Source organism: Clytia hemisphaerica, unplaced genomic scaffold (assembly GCF_902728285.1).
Source record: "Clytia hemisphaerica strain Z4C2 unplaced genomic scaffold, Clytia hemisphaerica genome assembly, whole genome shotgun sequence".
NCBI classification, from domain to species: Eukaryota; Metazoa; Cnidaria; class Hydrozoa; order Leptothecata; family Clytiidae; genus Clytia; species Clytia hemisphaerica.
The window spans coordinates 78125-98259 of record NW_027104534.1 but is presented as its reverse complement, the minus strand read 5'-3'; the positions used below and the strand labels follow the sequence as shown (position 1 = coordinate 98259).

Here is a 20135-nt window from a genome sequence, read left to right as displayed (position 1 = left end):
TTAAAAAGTCTTGAGTATCAATCCTTCGTTGATCCATCATCGATCGTTAACCGATTCGTCATCGATTGTTAGTCGATTTTTTATCGATCATAAATCGAGTATGAGTCAATAGGGTCGATAAGATCGATAAAAGATCGATGATAGATCGATAAATAATCGATAACTAATCATAAGCTTAAAAAAATATTGAGTATCGATCCTCTATCAATCTCCTATCCGGATCGTTAAGTAATCCATCGATCACATATCGATCCGTCATCAAGCCGTTCCGATGATCGATCCTCTATCGAGCGCAAACGTCTGGGTTAAATATATAGATAGATAGATAGATAGACAGTGCTACACATGCCATTTTCAATATATAGAAAAGAGGATAACAAAAAAGGTTAAAGCTGTTACCTGCTTATGATTTCTTTCCTTCCTGGTGTTACTTTAATAAGTGCATTAGTCTGTTTTACAGTGTTTTACACATATTTTTATTATTTTCTGGTTTGAATTTTGACGAAAGCGAAAGTGAAGCGGACATAAAAAAGTTGAATTTGCGAATTTAGTTTACTTTACCCATATCGGTATTTTCAAAAGCTACAAGTCACTCAATAGAGGTGTAGCTAGACTAGACTACTAATTCTCTTTAGGCTAAATTGACTAAATCTATAGATTCTCTAAAAATTATGATTGAGAATTAGCAGCTGAATTTTTAGCTAAGCGTCATTTTGAAGACAATTTCGACAGGAAGTGACCGTGACCCAGACAAACCAGCAAACAGACAAAAGGTATCAACTTTTCAATTTGAAGTAGATTATTTGACAAATTGGTAAGAAAGGGATGTTTCATATTTTGAATTTATATAGAGAAAAAAAAAAGAGACTGTTCTGAATTAAATATTATCCCCTTCTCAAAGGGTTGGCAGCTGCACAGACGATTCGATATCATCCACCGCCACCCCACGCCACACCACCAGGACCAGGCAGTTACATCAATATGCCTTCTTCCTGTCTTTAAAAATATAAATAAAAGTAATCACGGAAAAGGACGCGAAAAAAAAAGACATAAGTGTGAGAACAGAGTAATCAAACTCGTTAGAAAAAGTACCATTAGAAGTCATAAAAAATCAACCTGAATAAATGCAATCGAAATTCCAGACAGCCCTGGGAATTGCTGGTAAAAGCTGCCGTAAATTTGATTATTCCTTGTTTGCTGCGGCAAAATTTTGCCACGGTAAATTTTCTGTCAAATGTTAATAAATATAAAATCAAAGAAACTTCAAAAGTGCCGAATCGTTTAAGTTCTTTGTTTTCTGATAATATAGGAGACGTCTAGTACTTTGGATGATGACATATCTGTATAGGATTTTCTCAAGTCAAACTTCAATAAACAAAAAAATGCCACGGCGAAATGCTGTTTTGCCTCGGCAAATTTGATAAAGAGCATTTTTGTCGCAGCAAAAAAATACCTGCAGACCTAGCCAGGGGTTTGGTTATTATTAGTTAGGGTTAGGGTTGGAGCTCGAGAGTCACAATAAAAGACCGAAAGCCTTCATTGGGGCATCCATACCCTGAGGCCTAACAGTTAGTCACACTAGCGTCCCGCCAAAATGCATATCAAAGATTATTGCTGCGAAAGCGCTATATCATTTATTTGACTCGCCAGCAAAAAATTAGCCACAAAACTTCTAAAGGGATTTATGAAAAAATAACCCGGCGCTTTTTGATGAAATTAACATTTTCAAAAACTATGAAAAATTGCCTAAAATTTGAGCCATAGATGAAAAAATTTGAGCCAAGCCAACCTTGAAAACTAATTTGAAGATCAACTTCCCAAGAAAAAGATCTATGGGGGAGACGGAACCCACCTAGACCCGTGCACCGCCAGATAGGCTACTTCCCGGAAATTTTGCCGGACTTCAAACACTGACCCATTTACATGTGCAGAAATTTTTTTACTTTAGCGTATAAACAAAGCCTTAAAACTCGAAGCGCTGTCTCGGAAATTGAATGACAAATGGTTGGTTGATTTTGGCTGCTGCACGTTTTATTTTGTTTCAAATTTTCAAGTTTTAATTAATTGTCTTGCCAACTTGATTCAGGTAACTCTCATCCTTGTTGTTGCAAATAGATCCTGTAGATGACTGATGTTGTTTTTTCTGAAAGCTAGATTTCCTAGTGTGGCTAACTGCCTAACTTGGGACGATTGGTCGAAACATGGGACTGTTTGTTGATTATTCTGGCCAGGGGGGGCAAGCAGTTAATACACAACACTATGTGTATTAACTGCATTTTGAAATTTTTCAAAAGGACCACCACCCCTTGACACTTACCGTGAGATTGGGTAACTTACATCAGTGGAGGTTAACATGTATAGCCCTCAAATGAAAGACCTGGCTGGGTCATTAAAATACAAAGTTAAATCAAAACAAAAATGGTAGATAGGCCGTGGCCAGTGAGCCAAAGTGTAGTTAATCGATATAATCGATAATCTTGAGTAATCGATAAATAATCGATAAGTAATCTATGGATTAGATATCGATTAACCGATAGAATCGATAGGTAATCAATACTCAAGATTTTTTCAAAGCTCGATTATTTATCGATCAATTTTGTCATCGATTGTTTATTGATTATACTTCATTAAATTAATAAAAATTGTGATCGAAGATAAGTAAATAATTGATAAGTAATCAATGCACGAACGATAAGTAATCAATGATTGTTAACAATCGATACATGATTGATAAGTAATCGATAGGTTGTATGTAGTCGATATGTGATCGATTAGTAATCGATAGCTTGGAAATAATCGATCGCTGATCGATACTCAAGATTTTTTGAAGGTCTGATTACTTATCGATTCTATCGGTTAATCGATATCTAATCCATCGACTACTTATCGATTAATTATCGATTACTGAAGATTATCGATTATATCGATTAACTACGCCTGGTATGTTTCCTAGTCAATTTGAGGGTGCTGATTTGGAATTTAAATGTTACCAAGCATGAAACCCCGCAGTTTTTGAGCAATATACAAAATAAAACAATATCTTCTTTCACAGCTTCCCCACCATCTCGACCAAACGGTGGAGAGCATCAAAATAATGCGCGCGCATTAGTTTTACGAATTACGGGAAATGTGTATATATTTGCAAAAAGTTTTTCACCCAGGATATTTTTATTCCAACCCCCCTGCTTATTCCAAACCCCCCTGCTATTAGGTACCTGAGAGTAAATAAGATTGGGAATAGTTTGTTTGTCTCAGTAGAGTGTTGGCCTGAACTTTACATGCCTTCTTCAAAAAAAAATCTTTTTTCTCTGTCAGATTTTATCTGAATTTTTATTGCTTCAAAGGACACAAATGATTGATATCTTATCATTGTTGATTAACTATGCAAGTTTATTGAATTAGCAACCGTAGTGCAGTGGTAGAGTATCCAACTATGGCAGGCCATATTTTATAAAGGCAAGGCAGCGTCCGTTGGTGGCCAAAAAGGGCATTTTTCCCAGTATTTTTCAACTAAAAAGGCTGTTTTTACCAATATTTTAAGAATTTCAAGAGGGGCATGAAAAATGGCCTGTACGGTGAGCAAGGTTGTCGGTTCAATCCCCAGCCAAGTCATACCAAAGATTCTCAAAATGGTAATTTATGCCTCTCTGATTGATGCACAGCAATTGAGAGAAGGATCAAGGGTAAGTAGACCAATCCAGAGAGAAAGTGTGGCGCCCTCCTCTACCCTCCGGTAGATAGCTATCAAAAGAGGAGCCTTCTGGTCGCCTCCGGTTGCAGACTTAATTACTTATTGAATTGCTCTTTGTAACAATTGGTCATCTCCTTTATTTCAGATGGAAAAGATATTTCATGAAAAACAAGAAGGCTCGCTATGTGCTCAGCACTGTTTGAATTCACTGCTACAGGGGGCTTACTTTGATGCAGTTAGCTTATCATCAATTGCTCGAGAGCTGGATGAAGCAGAACGTCAAACAATGGCAATGGGTGGAAATGTAAATTCACCAGAATATTTAGCTTTCCTTCAACAACCATCATCAAATTATGATGACAGTGGATATTTTTCAATACAGGTTATTTGTAAAGCACTTGAATTATGGGGACTTCAAATGATGCAGTTTAATAGTCAAGCTGCTGCTGAAACTAGACGGAATCCTTTAGCAGAAAATGCGTACATTTGTAACCAGTCGAATCACTGGCTGACTATTAGGAAGTTTGGAAAACAATGGTTTAATTTGAATTCTGTTAAAATGTGCCCAGAACTTGTTTCAGATACATATTTAAGTTTATTGCTAGCACAATTACAGCAAGAAGGATATTCCATTTTTGTAATCAAAGGCAAATTACCGGACTGTGAAGCTAACTTATATTTACAACACCATAATGTAACCCAGGCTGAATTTAGAGCATTTGAAGATACATTCCGTAAAAAACCAGCAAACAAAAAGACTGAAAAACAGGTTGAAGAAGTTGACACAACGCCAGCAAAACCAGTTGATGTCGAGGACGTTAGAAATAAAAGATTAAATTTCTTTCTAAACAAACAACAACAACCTGACAAAGACACCTCTACACCTCCTAGTGGTACAGTGAGTGTTTCTGATAATCTTCCTTCAGAAAATCCAGGTAGTGCCAAGAAACCTACAGAGGATAATGAGCTGACTGAGGAAGAAATGATGAAAATAGCAATGCAAATGTCCATGGAAAATGTATAAACCAACTTGAACACGAAACACGTTTCTTTATTTTTCCGTTTATTTTTTTTTGTTTTTCTCATCTGAAATTAAACTTGCAGCCTCATCCAGTTTGTCAGAAGTATCAGTTTGTCTAGATAGAAGAATTTTGGTAACTCTTGATCTTTATTTATTCCTATTTCAATCTAAGAACAAAAAAGGGCACCTGTAAAAAAGTTTGTTATTGTTGTTATTATTGAACCATAGTGTAAAAAGAATAGTATTTTATATGACAAATTCTTTTGTAAATACGTTTAATATCATACTTTTAGTTTTCTTATACATCAATAAAACTTTCTTGTTAGTTTAAATTCTTGAAAACTCTCTTGTAAAGCAAAAAATCTTTCAAACCTAGCTCAAACCCTGTTAATTTTCATATTTCACTTTTGTCTTTTTCGAGAGTAATCTTTCCAAAATTATTCCTCTCAAATCCTTTCAAATATTATTTTCATTTTGCAGCTCAAACTAAATAAATATAAATCAAAAGTAAATCCAAAATTTTCCATTGAGTAGTGACTTACTATGGCAGAAGCTCCTAAAGATGCCGATGGAAGATTAGTATTGGATAAACCAAGGTGGGATCAAAAAACTTTTGAAGGACGTGCTAAACATTTTCTCAATGTGACTGATCCAAGGAATGTTTTAGCCACTGCCGCACAACTTGAAGCTGCAAAAAAGCTTGTCGAGCAATACAGGTACTTTTGTTGACAGCTTTATCATAATAGTTTGTTGTTATTGGCTTCTTTCAGTCGTTTTTCCTTGATAAAGGCTTGTCTTTTAAACCAATTAACTGAGTGGTTGTTTATATTTTTATCTTCTCCGAAATTGGCTTGCCATCAGTCATTGTAAAATACATACAAAAGTCATATTTATGTGCCTGTATGTGCTAGTAATTTTATTGAAATAGACTGCACAGACAGTTTGGTGTTAATAATTGTTCATTTAAATTCTCAGATAAAGAACTAAGCGAATTAAATTTTTAATTTTTTCAATCTTTTTTCATAGACTTGGTCTTGAGCCTAAAGAAACGTCAGATGAAGATGTATGGCAAGCCAAGAAATTGTTTGATTCTGCATACCACCCAGACACTGGCAATCTTCAATTCTTGCCAGGACGAATGTCAGCTCAAGTACCAATGAACATGATGATAACTGGTGCTATGCTCACTTTCTATAAGTAAGTTTTTTTTAGCCTGACTGTAAAGATAAAGGTTATTTAGCTATGGTGTGGATAGCTGTGGCTTAAACCCAAAACCAGGTCTTAGGATAGTAAATGGTACTTGACGCTTAATCAAACCTTGGGACTAACATAGAGGTATAAAGAAAGACAGGAGATGCATTTGTCGGCAATTGGTCGTTGAAGTCTTTTGATTTCTTTTATGTAATAAATCAAAAGAAATTCTAGGCTCGCCCGACGAAATACGACTTTTTAGTAGAACTCAAGTCTGTTCTGAACATTCTTACTATCAGCATCGAAGATTTCTAGCCTTCTAATATACGAGAATAAAATAAAATTTAGCTCCACGAAATAAGTTTGCGTTCAATTTTGGCATCCATTAAATTTTGTTTTAAAAAGATATTTTCTCTAGCCAGAAAATAAAAAGTTCTTTATAAGCACACACAATTTCAGACCAAATTTGTAGACAAAAAGTCGCTGGAGAATTTTGGAGGAAAGTATTAAGCAATAGGGTTCACCTTGAAGAAAATGTTGATCGAAAAATCTTGTCATTTGATGAAGGATTGCAAAGTTTACAGGCCCTTTTTTAGTCCAAATATTTTCTTACACCAATGTCAGAAACAATGAATCTCGTCTCATCTTATTTCCAACACTTAAGTTAGCCAATAAGATCTCACCAAAGATTTATTATACACTGGATAAACGACTCATAAAACGATGGAGAGCGACCATTGTATTTCCTTTGTTTCAGAAAACAATTGATGTTCTAGCTTTGTCCGCAAAGGACAACTGTCATGGCGGCTCGAAGATGTCTAATTTTTAAAAATGTTTATCAGACTTATTTTTAAAAAGTTCTCTAGCTCTTTCTTTTTGTACATTTGTAGAAAAAAAAGTTTGAAAGTAAGGCTAGCATTCCAAACTGGATACATTTGTGAAATCTAATGTGAGAAAAACATCATTAGACAATAAATTCAGACAAAATTCTTATAGTGACACGAAATTTTTAATTGGAAATATCTTTCCAAGACTGTCCTCAGAAGAGCTGAAATTAACATACGTAAGACTTGAGTGTCTTTGCTCCACTGTGGTATAAAAATCTTTTGGAGGCACGTGGTGGCAAGGTGGTTCTTTTGAGGTTGAAGTTGGTGTCAACATTAAATTTCTTATACACAACACGTCTTTTGCATCTTTCTCACAGCTTGATACGTCATAACGACTTATAATTAGCAATTAAGTGGAAGAATCTGACTCTCACAGGAAGGTTTTAAGTCTCTTTTGGGAATTGGATGAGTGATTGTCGATAAGAAATGCAATAAAAATGCTTCGAAAAATCATTTAATGAGGGAAGGAGAGTGAACAATAATATCATTACTGCGGACATAGCTAGTACACGAGAAATCGGCAAAAATCTGTTACTTGTATATCCAGTGTATAATAAATCCTTGATTTCACCTATCAACAAAAGAGCTCATTAAAAATGCACATATGAGATTATGAGCATGCATACCTCGTAATTTTTTTAATCGTGGGGCGAGCATGGTTACAATAGCATACTTCTCCTGTTTCTTTATACCTCCATGGGACTAAGTTTAGATTAATGTAATTTTCGTGACCTATTTAACTTGTTTAACAATAAACCTAATAATTTTACCTAATGTGTTTATTTTAAAAGACGATTTCACGTATGGGTTCTGGTCTAAAATGAGAAAGTAAACTTTACTATTCAGAATTGATGTTAGTTGAATTTCTCTTTTGTTTGATTTCAATTTTCTTCAGGACAACTCCTGCCGTCATTTTTTGGCAATGGGTGAATCAGTCTTTCAATGCCCTGGTCAATTACACCAATCGAAGTGGAGATGCGGAACTCTCAACTAAGTATTCGTGAACTCTTTTCCTTGTTTTTTTTCTTAACTCATGTTTTATTATTGAAAACAACGGAAGAAAATTTGCCAAACATGATCTAAATTTTGACAAATTTTCAATTGAATCTTACGTTCTATTCTTTCTTAGCGGCGGATCTAGAAACTGATTTTTGTTGTTTTTGACTTGATAGTATGATAAGTAAACTTAACCTACTTCTCTTTTTAGCATGTTACTGAAAGCTTATTGCTCTGCCACTGGTGCTGCTCTGACTGTCGCCCTTGGGTTGAACACCCTTGTCAAGGTACCCCATTTTCATATGTTATTTTATTTTGAATTCTTAAACATAATTTTATTTCGAGTCCAACAATCTAATTGCTCAGTTTCATATTGAAATACAGAATGTTTCCAAGAAACAAGAGGTATATCAATCGGGAGTTACATATACAGCATATAGAGTCGAATATTTACTACTTACTTTACGAGATTCAGGACGAAACGTCTCGTAACTATATGAACTAAACAAAGGACTGAATAAAGGTTTTAACATGGCGTAGGGCTGGCTTTAGCATCACTCGGTTATCAATTTTTTAATAAACGTAAAGAATGGTAAATTTTTCTTTATTTTAACTATTTTCAATCTCTTTTCATTTTGTAGAACTTTCCACCAATTGTTGGACGTTTCGTTCCATTCGCTGCAGTCGCCTCTGCTAATTGTGTCAATATTCCTCTCATGAGACAAAGGTATATTATTTTAAAGCTGAAAAACAAAATACCTTTTTTGGATGACAGAATCTACTCGTAAACAACTTATGTTACGTTAATGTAAGGTTGTAAATACTTTTTTTGATAAAAAATCCAATTTGTCTGGGCCTTGATTCACTCCACACTAACTTGTGGTGGGGCAGTAGGACAATAAGTGAAACTAAACTGAAGATTTGAAATGTTGTTTTCATTTTCATTATGATTCTTCTTTTTTAGAGAGTTGTTACACGGTATCCCTGTTTTGGACGCTGATGGTAACAAAGTCGGAGAATCTAAGGTATACTTACATCCATCAATTATTCTATGGAAACAGGATCAAGGAAGATAGATTAAATTGGGTATTCCATACGCCTTTACCAAGAAAAATTTTGTCTTCAAAGTCTAAAAACATCAGTCTAAAACCATCACGTAAACAACATGCCTTTAGAAATACCGGGTGCGCCACAAAAAAGTTTCTTTCTTTAAAACTTATTTTCTCGAAATCTGAAAATTTTAAAAGAACCATTCCTATTCCATTGGAAAGAAGAAAGATAAACTTAAATTTTGACGGGTCATTTATTAAATTCGGTTCATTAGATCGAAAGTTATGCTCAATTGAATAAAAAAGTTACTTTCAGAAAGTGATCGAAAACTTTAAAAATCGACCTATCAAATTAAACAGAAGCATAATTACATGATGCATCATATTTTCGTTTCAGTCATTAAAAATGATAATTATCTGTCTAAATGACCTTTTTTTATTATAAAGGAAGATTAAATTTCAATGAAAAGAAGAAAATTCGTCGAAAAAGGCCAAAAAATCTGGTAAAATTCATAAAAATACATCAAAAATGGGTTTCGAGGTAGATCCAGTCTTACATAGACTTTATCCAGTCTAGCGCCAAAAACCTGAGGAAAATTTTGGTTAGTGGGCGGGAGACAAGAAATGGAGACGAGAATGAGTCCGTTGACCCTGAGATTATATATTCCATGTCAATGTAGGCTTATTGCTATATACAAGTGTGGCGGATATATTGGGGTCACTCCTATAGGAAAGTAAGGTACACGGTCGGCATATGACAGAGGCCCCGTAAGTACCAAGGCTAACAGGCGACTAAACATGTGGGTACTCGGTCGGCATGCAGGATACAGAGGCCCCGTAAGTACAAAGGCTATCAGATACGGTACTCGGTCGGCATGTGTAATACAGAGGCCCCGTAAGTACAAAGGCTAACATAGGCCCTAGGAAGAGAATCTAGGCGTCACAATCATGTGACCAACCGCGACATAGGAGGGACCCGAGAAAATTGTGAAAGGGTGGGAAGGTGGGGAAGAAAACTCACGACCGAAGAGCAGGGTCGAAGAAGAAGAAACCACGCGAGGTCTGGGTCGAATAAACACCGGAACGAGAGGACTAGGGAGAGTCGCGGGCGGTCTCTTGTCTACCGCCACTAACCATAATTTCACGCCTTTGCCCGAAACTGCGATTAGTGGGCGGGAGACAAGAAATGGAGACGAGAATGAGTCCGTTGACCCTGAGATTATATATTCCATGTCAATGTAGGCTTATTGCTATATACAAGTGTGGCGGATATATTGGGGTCACTCCTATAGGAAAGTAAGGTACACACGGTCGGCATATGACAGAGGCCCCGTAAGTACCAAGGCTAACAGGCGACTAAACATGTGGGTACTCGGTCGGCATGCAGGATACAGAGGCCCCGTAAGTACAAAGGCTATCAGATACGGTACTCGGTCGGCATGTGTAATACAGAGGCCCCGTAAGTACAAAGGCTAACATAGGCCCTAGGAAGAGAATCTAGGCGTCACAATCATGTGACCAACCGCCAAATAAAGGAACGGCCAAAGAGCGACCCCAATGCCACACCTACAGGGAGGGAAGAACATTACTAGACGAACTAGTGTGTGGGATGCCGAAAGAAAACAAACTTGTTAACGTGGAGTAATTAATAAGTTGAGTAAATACTAATATTACGGATGTATATAGAAAATACTTGAGTATAAAGAGCGATTCTGATATGATAACTATATGCTAAAATAAGAACGTAAGTATACCATTGAAATATACTATATGAAAAAAAACAGGCTACCGCAGAATGTGAGTACCTAGATATAGTCGTATGGCTAAATGATGCACGAGGAGTAGGCCCGAATGAAAAAGGACGTCGAGTAGTAAGTGACTAGTAAGTGCTAGAAGTGCCGACGCAGTAGAGCACAGTAGAGATGTAAATAGGGCATAATTGTACGCTTGAATCCGACGAGGTAGATGCAAATAATATAATAAATACTAGAAAGGCTATTGTTGCTGAGGTGCATCTGGATTCCACAGTCCATGCCCAAGGGTTTTAGTTCGACACAATAATTGTCCTGTTTGCCTGATGGTTTTATCTGGGATACGAATGTAAGTCTCAAAACAAGTGCTGTTCCATCTACCAAGTTGCTTAATTAGCCAGCTTGGTAGTCCTGCTGCTGCTGCTGTTGTGGCGGCTCCTATTCTGAAGGAGTGGGTTGAGATCGGATGTGTTTTGGTATTATGAAGAATAGTGTGAAGGAACTGGTTGAATCTGCGCCTAGTTAGAAACGAACCGTTTGAAAATGCGAAGAGAGGTCCGGATTTTTTCGGATGCATCCGGCAGAGGTCCTTTAGGTTACGAACAGGACATATTGGGTGACTGGTGGGACACAGGCGTATGACGCAGCCTTGGCGGAAGGGGTCTGTTTTTGATGCTTTTATGTTGACCAGGGCCATGGATGTCATTACGGTGATGTCATTGTATAATAATGTAGTGGTTGGTTCAAACTTATGCGAGGATGGTGAGAGGTATTCTGATGAGCGTAGGAAGCCAAAGAATGCTGTTGTACAGGCGGTCCATAGCATTTGTCGGTCAAAGGTGCAATATTCTGAATTTAGCAGGTATTTGTAAATCTGAGTAAGTAGTTCAACTGTGATGGGTTGCCGTTTGGGTTTTTTGTATTGCGGGCCCTGGGTGCGTTTTATGCTGCGTATGAGGAGGTATAGTCGTGGAAGCGGTGGCAGTTGTGTGTGATAACAATATCGAATATCGTGGAACTTTAGTGCTGATAAGTGCATTTTGATGTTGTTGTATGACGAATATTCCGAGAGAAAAGTGGTGTAAAGCATTAGTACTTCCTCGGTTAATGGGAATGTTTGTAGGTGGAAATGTTGGCAGAAGTTGGAGTAGTTGGTAGTGCATCGTTTGTATTGTTCGTTGGTGCTTGGGGCCAGGGTGTTAGCCATGAGATGATGCATTTTTGTGGTTAGTCTCTCGATGGTTAGACTTCCCAAGCGTTGGATGGTAGCGGTGTTGGATGTGCGTCTGCTGATGGTGCTAGCTGCCGGAATCTTACGTCCTGGAAACGAGAAATAGCATCAGCTATAGGGTTATCAAGGCCATATACATGTTTAAAAGAGATGAAACATTGAAGTCTAGCCGCAGTTAAGTATAATGTTCGAATGAGGGTCATGAGTAGGGGTGATTTCGTAGAGCCAGCCTGCCAGATCTGAGTGATTGGGAGATTGTCTGTTAAGAACACAATACGTTTCCCGGCCCAGTTATGCCCCCAGGTCTTAGTTGCGATGACAATTGTAAAGAGTTCTTTAAAATCAATGTCATATTGTACGTTGGTAAACTGCGTGGGCCAAGCTGCTTGGATCCAGGAGTTTTCATAGATCGCCCCGAGACCAATGTTTGAAGCATCCGTGTTGAGTCTGATGTCACTGGAGAGTATGGTGAATGGGTCAGGAATAATGGATGATTTGTTCCAGGACGGGAGGAAGTCAATCCACCATTTGATGTCTGCACGTGCCTCGCTGTTTAAAGTAATATGATGATGCAATTTTGTGACTGATGTTGCCGTGTCTATGAGTCGGCGTAGAAAAATGCGACCAGGTCTAACAACCTTGCAAACAAATGAGAGTTTCCCAATTAGAGATAACAGTTCTTTTTTAGTACATTTTCGACGTGATGTCCAGAATGGCAGTGAATCTATCAGTTCAATATACTTATCCTCAGGTATGCGAATAATTTGCTCTGCTGAATCTATTTCAATCCCCAAGTAGGTTATCTGACGAGAAGGGCCTTCAGTCTTATCATCCGCAGTTGGGATTCCGAGGTGATGAAAAGCTGATAGCGCAGTTCCAATCTCATTGTTGGCTATTGATATTGTGGGTTGATGAACAAGTAGGAAATCGTCAGAGTAATGTGTCGATTCAGTAAGATCGTATTTATTCTGAAGGATCCAATGTACTGTGTCTGCAAATGATGTAAATATTGCTGGTGATGAACGTAATCCAAAAGGTAAGCGAGTGTCGACAAAGTACATGTCCTGCCAGTGAATGCCAAGTAATACCCATTGGGATGGATGGACGGGAAGGAGGCGGAATGCGTGCTGGATGTCAATTTTTGTCATCAAACAGTCCTTTCCCATTTTATATACAAGTTCTGTAGCCTGGTCAAAGCTAGCATATTTGACTAGGAAGTCCTCCTTGGGGATGCCTTCATTAATTGACTCGCCAAGTGGTTGGGAAAGGTCCATAATTAGTCGTCTTGTTCCATCTTTTTTTTCTCGCGAGCCCAGCGGCGAGCAATGTAGATTTTGTATTGGTGGTTCCCGGAATGGCCCAGAAGTGTGTTTTCGTTGTAGTTCTTTGCAGATAGCTGTAGTGACTGCCTCTTCGTGCTCTAAGGCTGACCGTAGGTTTTTTTGTAGGGATGGTGAATGAGGGCCATGGTAACCAATGTTAAAGCCGTTAGTCAGTCCATTGATTAAATAATTACAAAGTTCCTGGTCCGGATGACCTACTAAGGCTAGTGAAAGATTATCTATACTTACAGGAGTTATGATGCCATTTGGTAAGGGATTAGCCGGACGTAGGTCTGAATGATGTACGGGTTGAGGATGCTGCTGAGAAACATTTGTTGCCGGGGTGACCTGCTGTGTAGCATTTGTTGCAGATATGGCGGTATTGGCAAGGGGGTTTATTGCAAAAACCGAGTTGATTGTTCGTCCGCAGATCCGCATTTAGATTTGTGGCATTAGTTGGTTGACGTGTGTTGTTGGTTCCATTCCTAGAGAATGCGGTTTGTTGTGGATGATGGGAGTCATTCCGAAACTGTTTTTCTGCTACGTAGCTGTAGGGATTGTGTTTGACAGATGATCTAGAGTTTGTTTTGTATGGGCAGGAGGATGCGTAGTGCCCGAATGAGTGGCAGTGATAGCATGATGGTAATAAGGTTTCGCGTAAGTAAATATTGAATAGTTCGTCATTGGTTTTGCACCATGAAGCTGTGCGCAAGTCGGTGGGGAGCGAATGTTGAGCTGCTAGGGTATGACGAAGTGCATTGTCGTACAGGTAAACACTTTCAAACTTGTGTTTCCTGGCTATGGTGGCAATGTTCTTAAAATAGCTGAAGAGTTTGAAATGCATATCAGGGTGGTAGTGTAGATAGGCTTGGCAGTATGTGTTCCAGGCACAGATCCAGGAAGGATAGTCACGGATTTTTGATTTTGTTTGGTTCGGCTTGAGATAGAGATTGTTGTTATCGTCGAGTTGGAAACCCAGTAGCTCGTTGCTGCAATTGGTTGAGGGTGGAGGGGGCAATATGTCGTCGAAATCAACGTACTCATGTTTCTTTATCTTGTTTAGGGTGGTAGTTTTAAGACCTGGTGGGCTGTAGGGATTACTATAATTAAATGTACCTTGTGTTGGTTGTTGTGATAAGCTTTGTTGAAGGTCAAAACCAAAAACATTTTGCTGTTCTTCGATATAGGGCTCATCTTGTTCGTCATTTGTTATGAGAATGGCAGAATTCTTGTTTCTGTTTTTTTTGCTGAGTAAGTGTTGGGTTGTTTTGATTCGGTGTAATTGGGTCTCGACTTTGTCCAGTCTCGAAATTGACGTGTGTCGGACTTTCGACGGAGGTGATTAGATTGTTTTGAGTAGTTTTATTAATGTTGTTATTATTATGAATGTTGTTCTTAAGTGTATCTAATTCGGTTCTCATTGATCGGAATTCCTCTAATACGTCTGATAGCTGGATGTTGGTAGTGTCGGTAGGAGGGTTGAAATGTTCAAATAATCGTGTTTGTAGTTCGATTTTCTTACCAACATGTGAGAGTTGCAGCTCTTTGAGTTTGTTTCTTAAACCAGTGATGGATGATTTCCCCCAGTCGGCTATGGAGTGGTCACGGTCGGTGTGTTCGTTTGCGTTGGACTTCTTTGTAGGCATTGTTGTAGAATATATGTCTTCGTTAAACTAATAATTTCTTGTAAATAGTAAATTTTTAATAAGTAAGAAGAAAACTCACGACCGAAGAGCAGGGTCGAAGAAGAAGAAACCACGCGAGGTCTGGGTCGAATAAACACCGGAACGAGAGGACTAGGGAGAGTCGCGGGCGGTCTCTTGTCTACCGCCACTAACCATAATTTCACGCCTTTGCCCGAAACTGCGATAAAAGTAAATTAAATTGATTTTGATGAAGATTTTAAACCCTTTCGACCCTTCAGTTTCAACATTTATGTGTTTAGTTACTGAAAAATAATGTTAATCATGTAAAGGCTATTGTAATTGCCAAATTTAAAATAAAAATTTGATAGGTCTATTTTTAACGATTTCGAGCACTTTCTGAAAGTAACTTTTTTAATTCAATTGCGCATAACTTTTGATCTAATGAATCGAAATTAATTAATGACCCATCGAAATTTAATTTTATCTTTGTTCTTTCCAACGAAATAGGAATGGTTCTTTTAACATTTTTAGATTTCGAGAAAATTAGTTTCAAAGAGGGAAACTTTTTTGTGGCGCACCCGGTAGCATTTAAATTTAAACAATGATTCATTTATGCAGCTAGAAAAGATCAATATACGCTTCACCGTATAGAATTGTCAATAGATCTCCTGGCTGTGGTGCTTTATTGGGTTTCTTAAAAGTGCTCCCTTTTCTTTCAGATTGCAGCCAAGAATGCGGTTGGTATGACGGTAGTTTCAAGAATCGTCATGGCTGCCCCTGGAATGTGTAAGCTTGTCTATTGTTTACTTGATTAAGATTTTGTGATTGCCTTCAAACTTATCTTTTGCTACTTCGAATTCTTTCATATCCTCTACTCTCTATTAAGGGCTACATACACTACACAATATATTGTCAGGCAATATATTGAAAAGGTGTCCGCAATATATGGTCAGTTCGATTTGCAATATTCCAACAATATTGTTTTCAAAATGAAAATTCCTTTTTATAATAGAGCACCTGTTGTTTACTCCGTACATTACGGTCCGAAAACTATATTGTCGAATATTACTCACCAACATAGTGTGTAGTCTAAGTAGCCCTGCTTCTCCATGCTACACACTAGACGATTTAATAAGGATGATAAGAAAAAAAATTAGAAGAATGAAACGAAAAAGAATTCGCATTTAAAAAAACATTATTATACAAACTACAGTTTGTTTATTACGTACAAAACACAAAATAAATATAAACCACATTCAGTCTTACCTAACAAATCTCTTTTACTTTTATTATACAGCTCTTTGCCCACTCATTATGAACCATTTGGAAAAGAAAGCATTTATGAAGGTAAGAATTTACCGAATACCGAAGGATTTATTAAACCTTAACAAAATGGCAGTCGTTTTTGCCGTGTTTTGTTAAGTTTTCCTCAAATATGACTAAAGAATCTGACTCAAACAAATCTGTAGGAACCTTTTACCACGTCGTCAAAAAGCCATTTTATTGACCCTCAATCAGCATTCCAAGAGTTAAACCACTCACCACTTGAAAGAATGCCCTTCGTTGGTCTTGAAAACTGAGACCACGAACTTCCTCTTCAATTTTGTATTCATTAAAAACTTTTTTTGAACTTGTTATTTTACGTTACGTTTTTTGTTTATTAAATATAGTATATTTTTTTTCACCATTTTAATTTTAGAAAAGCCCATGGCTTGCAAGTCCCATTCAAATCGGTTTGGTTGGCATAGTGTAAGTTTTAAATTGATGTCGAAGAAAGGCCTATATTGTTTTTTATTTTTTTGAATTGAGATTGATGATTGAGCGGGCTTGACTTTTATTGACTGAGTGACTTAATCTAATGAGATCTTTGCACTTCTTTTAACCACAAGCTCTTTCCATTGCCCCTGTCTTGGGCACGAAGTTCTGCAATTAAAAGTGGCGAAACAGTTTCATTCTCTGATGATATAGATCTATCTCTTGGGAAGGCGTCCTCATCCATCATGACATATCAAAGCTATTACCTTTTGTATTCTTTTTGACCTCGCAAAAGTATGCTCAAAACAAGTTAACTTGAATTTTTAGGTTGGTCTTTGCAACACCACTCTGCTGTGCTATCTTCCCACAAGTCAGGTACGTCTTTAGAATAATTTATAGAATATCAACCTCGCCTATTTTCCTTTGTTTCCACTATCAAAAAACGAGGTGAAGTTTCTCTTTAATACTTGGCTCACACTACCCAGAGGACCACGCTGACGAGAAAAGAGAACTCTTCCCGTGGTCACCGCCGACTTCATCGGGTCTTCTGAGTCGTCTTAAACGCATAAATTACACAAAAAGTCCTCCTCGTGAAATGGTTTACAATTTGTCAATATTCTTGGATTTTTCAAGCCACAAACCATAAAATTTGAAAACCCCCAATACAATTCTCTCATGTTGAATTTAAATAAACGCAGGGCTAATTGCAGGGCTGGCTGGAAATTCAAACTCAATTTTAGTCTTAATGTTCATAGCGTCAGCCCCCCTGCTAGTTGGGGGGGGGGTTACACCCTAAATCTTCCCCAAAAAAGGAGGGGGCTGGAAGTACACCACTTTTTTGGGGGGGACCTATGTAATTGGGGGGAGCTAAAATCTCATCACTTAACATCGGGGCTAAAATAATTCAGCTTAATAGTTGGCTTCAATCACCCAAATTGAAGCTCATGAATCTGAAAATTTTTTCCCTGCGGCGCAATATTTTTATAAAAAATGTGCAAAATGTTTTATCTTTAACTTAGAACTGAATGCAAATTACATTGGAAAAACCTTTATTACTGGATCAAGTTTTTGAAAGTGTCTACGGTCAAAAGTCCTGGGGGCTAACAAAAAATTCATAAATCTTTGGGGGGACTTAAAACTCAGGGGGGACCTAATTTTTGCCTGGGACCTAAACCCAGGCTGACGCTATGATGTTCTTATAAAACAACTTATGTTTGGAATCTCCTGAATCTTTTGAATATATTTTGAAGTTGTGTGAATGAAATTTTAAGCTTCATTATGAAAACTCAAAAAGTGGCTCCATCGGGGTGGGAGGGGGAAATTACCCGGGGACAATTGTCCTGTCACCGGAAATTTTACCTTTAAATACCACCCAAGATAAGGTAGTCATAAACTAAAACCAGGCTATTTAGAGCAAAATAAGGGACTCGTCTTTTGACAGCTGAAATATTTGCAAAATTTAACAAACGGAGAGCCTTGTTACTTATTGTTGTACTACTAGTCCTTCATACATTTTCTCCTCCCCTTTTCACAGCTCGATCAGTGTTGACAAACTTGAACCAGAAACGCAAGAAATGATTCGGAAGAAGACTGACATGACAAAAGTCTATTTTAACAAAGGATTGTAAAGATTCCGCCCTTCAACCGCCCCTCCCTGGTGGAAATTTGTGGTGACTTTTATGTGTGATGCAAAAAGCTAGAAGTAGTTAGGTTTTTCAAATTAAAGTTTTGGACATACACAGACACGTTGATTTAACAGCTCTTGCTTTGTAAAAGGCTCTGAGTGTGAAGGTTTGTTTTGTTTTGTTATTTTGTATTTTATTATTAACTTATATATCATTTGTATTTATTAGTCGCTAGTGTGTGCATGGTGTGTGACCGAGCCATCAGGTATTTAAAATTTTTTTAGCAAATATTTTATCTGAAACTTTAACTTCAACCCACTCTTAATTGAGTGTTTTTATACTGGTTCTAGCCTAATAAGTTTTTTGGTGATTTTTTTCAAGTTCAGTTTTGTACACAAAAAGATAATAGCCATTTAAAGTTCGGAATCCCGTGAATGCTGTTACGTTTTAGACAAAATTTGACGTCAATCGTACACTAACGGGCAGAATTTTGAACTTCGGAAGCCTGTAATTCTGTATATGTTTGGGTACAAAACTTGTTGTAGTATATCTTTTTGCTCAAAATTTCATGCTCTATCCGATGGTACCAAATATTCATATTTGAAAAATCGTCAATTTATTGCGTATTTTAGTGTATAACGCTTATAACGTCAGTCTTTTGGCTTCTTCTTATCTACTTTCGAACTAACTACACGCAGCTGAGTCCCACGAAAGATGCTACGGATCCTAAAGGTTGACCCCCTACTATACAAAATACAATTTTAGCCGTTGACAATTTTAGCCGTTGACAATTTTAGCCGTTGACAATTTTAAGCTCTTTTGCTCGGCAACATATTTTGTTTAGTTTTTATAGATTTTTTTAATTTTTAAAAGACCAAAAAAATTATTCCTTATGATTTAGACCATTTTACCAATTTAATGAATCAGTTCATACACATGCCTCTTTGGAGCAATTAAAATAAAACTTTTTCGACTAGAGACTCGTATGAACAGGCTCAATAAACTATTAGTGGAAAGTTTTTTAACTTGTATGAATGAAACAAAGATTGAAATGAATAGAGAATAGAATGCAATTGACTGTTTCATTTTTGTTTTAAAAAAGATTCCTAAATCCAAATTTAGAAACACTTCGAAATGAGATTGCTTGGCAGACGCTAAGACGTATGGGCATTCTTTCTCCTAATTTAAATATGGAATATTTACTCAACCTTGTCCCCATGACCTGGGGGAGGGCACTCTCTTTCTAAGGTCATGTTCGCTCGTAACGGTTCCGTTCCGCTCCTAAAAGGAAATGAAGCCATTATATTGGTTAGAAGTGACGCAAAACTTTAATGTACCAATTCGGAGCGAAACGAAACCGTAGCTATGGACGTGGACTAAACGACGGCATGTACCGCCAAAAATTGGTTTTCAAAATTGGACCCTTACAGTGCAGCTCTTCAGCAGTGAAAAGGTACCCTTACAGTGCATTTTTTCGAGCGCATTTCTGACCCTTATAGTTTGATTTCATATCTAATTTATCTGAAGCCACCTGAAAATGAGCCTGAGCTGTCTTAATGTAAACTTAATGATTTTGAAAATTTCACTTTCGCTTTCAAAATTTACATAAAAGCAAGAAAATACCTCTAAAATTTGAAAGAAATGGTCTATTGGCCATGATTTTCTGTTTGTTTTTCTCCAAATAGGGACTGGATGTAGTGGTACGGATTTGATACCACCTCAAGCAGAGCCAAAAAATGGAGTCCGCCAAATTACACCGGGCCACTTATCAGTTCTATCTACAATCATGGTCGAAATCTATTGAGAATTAAGCCTATTTCCTCGTTTTTCGAAATTTGTAGTTTGGGCGAGAAAGTCGATTTTGGGCTCTCAAATTTAATCGGATATTTCAATTTGCCGCGGGTTTATAGACCTCTAGGCTATATTATGAGCCTTATTGGACCATTTTTGAACTTTTGGATTCTCAGAAG

At 37.4% G+C, this 20135-nt stretch overlaps 4 protein-coding genes across 5 annotated transcripts in view; 2 read left to right on the top strand and 2 right to left on the bottom strand.

Annotated features, from left to right (window-relative positions):
* The window catches only part of LOC136822457 (E3 ubiquitin-protein ligase parkin-like), a 71448-nt gene extending 70908 nt beyond the window's left edge, over positions 1–540 (bottom strand). For both annotated transcript variants that reach the window (XM_067078718.1, XM_067078719.1), the window contains exon 1: positions 400–540. The gene's annotated coding sequence lies outside the window, so the exon portion shown is untranslated. The remainder of the gene's footprint in view (positions 1–399) is intronic.
* A 156-nt stretch (positions 541–696) lies between these two features.
* On the top strand, positions 697–5044 carry LOC136822472 (ataxin-3-like). The gene is made up of 2 exons (XM_067078736.1): positions 697–773; positions 3837–5044. Exon 2 carries the CDS (start codon positions 3837–3839, stop codon positions 4713–4715), a length of 879 nt encoding a protein of 292 aa, XP_066934837.1. The 5' UTR covers positions 697–773; the 3' UTR covers positions 4716–5044.
* Positions 5045–5190: 146 nt separating this feature from the next.
* Positions 5191–18486, top strand: LOC136822471 (sideroflexin-1-like). Its single transcript, XM_067078735.1, has 11 exons — positions 5191–5428; positions 5739–5909; positions 7686–7784; positions 7998–8073; positions 8428–8513; positions 8751–8811; positions 15505–15571; positions 16083–16132; positions 16485–16534; positions 16868–16915; positions 18075–18486. Exons 1-11 carry the CDS (start codon positions 5256–5258, stop codon positions 18166–18168), a joined length of 975 nt encoding a protein of 324 aa, XP_066934836.1. The 5' UTR covers positions 5191–5255; the 3' UTR covers positions 18169–18486.
* Positions 10473–14785, bottom strand: LOC136822491 (uncharacterized). Its single transcript, XM_067078758.1, has 3 exons — positions 14662–14785; positions 14256–14465; positions 10473–11906 (listed from the first exon to the last, which is right to left on the bottom strand). Exons 1-3 carry the CDS (start codon positions 14783–14785, stop codon positions 10831–10833), a joined length of 1410 nt encoding a protein of 469 aa, XP_066934859.1. The 3' UTR covers positions 10473–10830.
* Positions 18487–20135: the final 1649 nt, after the last annotated feature.

Bases quoted from the DNA above. Each gene is read 5' to 3' on its own strand.
- LOC136822472 (XM_067078736.1), top strand. From the start codon at position 3,837: ATGGAAAAGATATTTCATGAAAAACAAGAAGGCTCGCTATGTGCTCAG.
- LOC136822471 (XM_067078735.1), top strand. From the start codon at position 5,256: ATGGCAGAAGCTCCTAAAGATGCCGATGGAAGATTAGTATTGGATAAA. The intron at 5,910-7,685 runs GTAAGTTTTTTT...AATTTTCTTCAG, and splicing joins GCTATGCTCACTTTCTATAA to GACAACTCCTGCCGTCATTT. The intron at 15,572-16,082 runs GTAAGCTTGTCT...TTTATTATACAG, and splicing joins CATGGCTGCCCCTGGAATGT to CTCTTTGCCCACTCATTATG.
- LOC136822491 (XM_067078758.1), bottom strand. From the start codon at position 14,785: ATGCCTACAAAGAAGTCCAACGCAAACGAACACACCGACCGTGACCAC. The intron at 14,466-14,661 runs GTAAGAAAATCG...CTCCGTCGAAAG, and splicing joins GCTGCAACTCTCACATGTTG to TCCGACACACGTCAATTTCG. The intron at 11,907-14,255 runs GTACATTTAATT...TCTCGTTTCCAG, and splicing joins ATCACAACAACCAACACAAG to GACGTAAGATTCCGGCAGCT.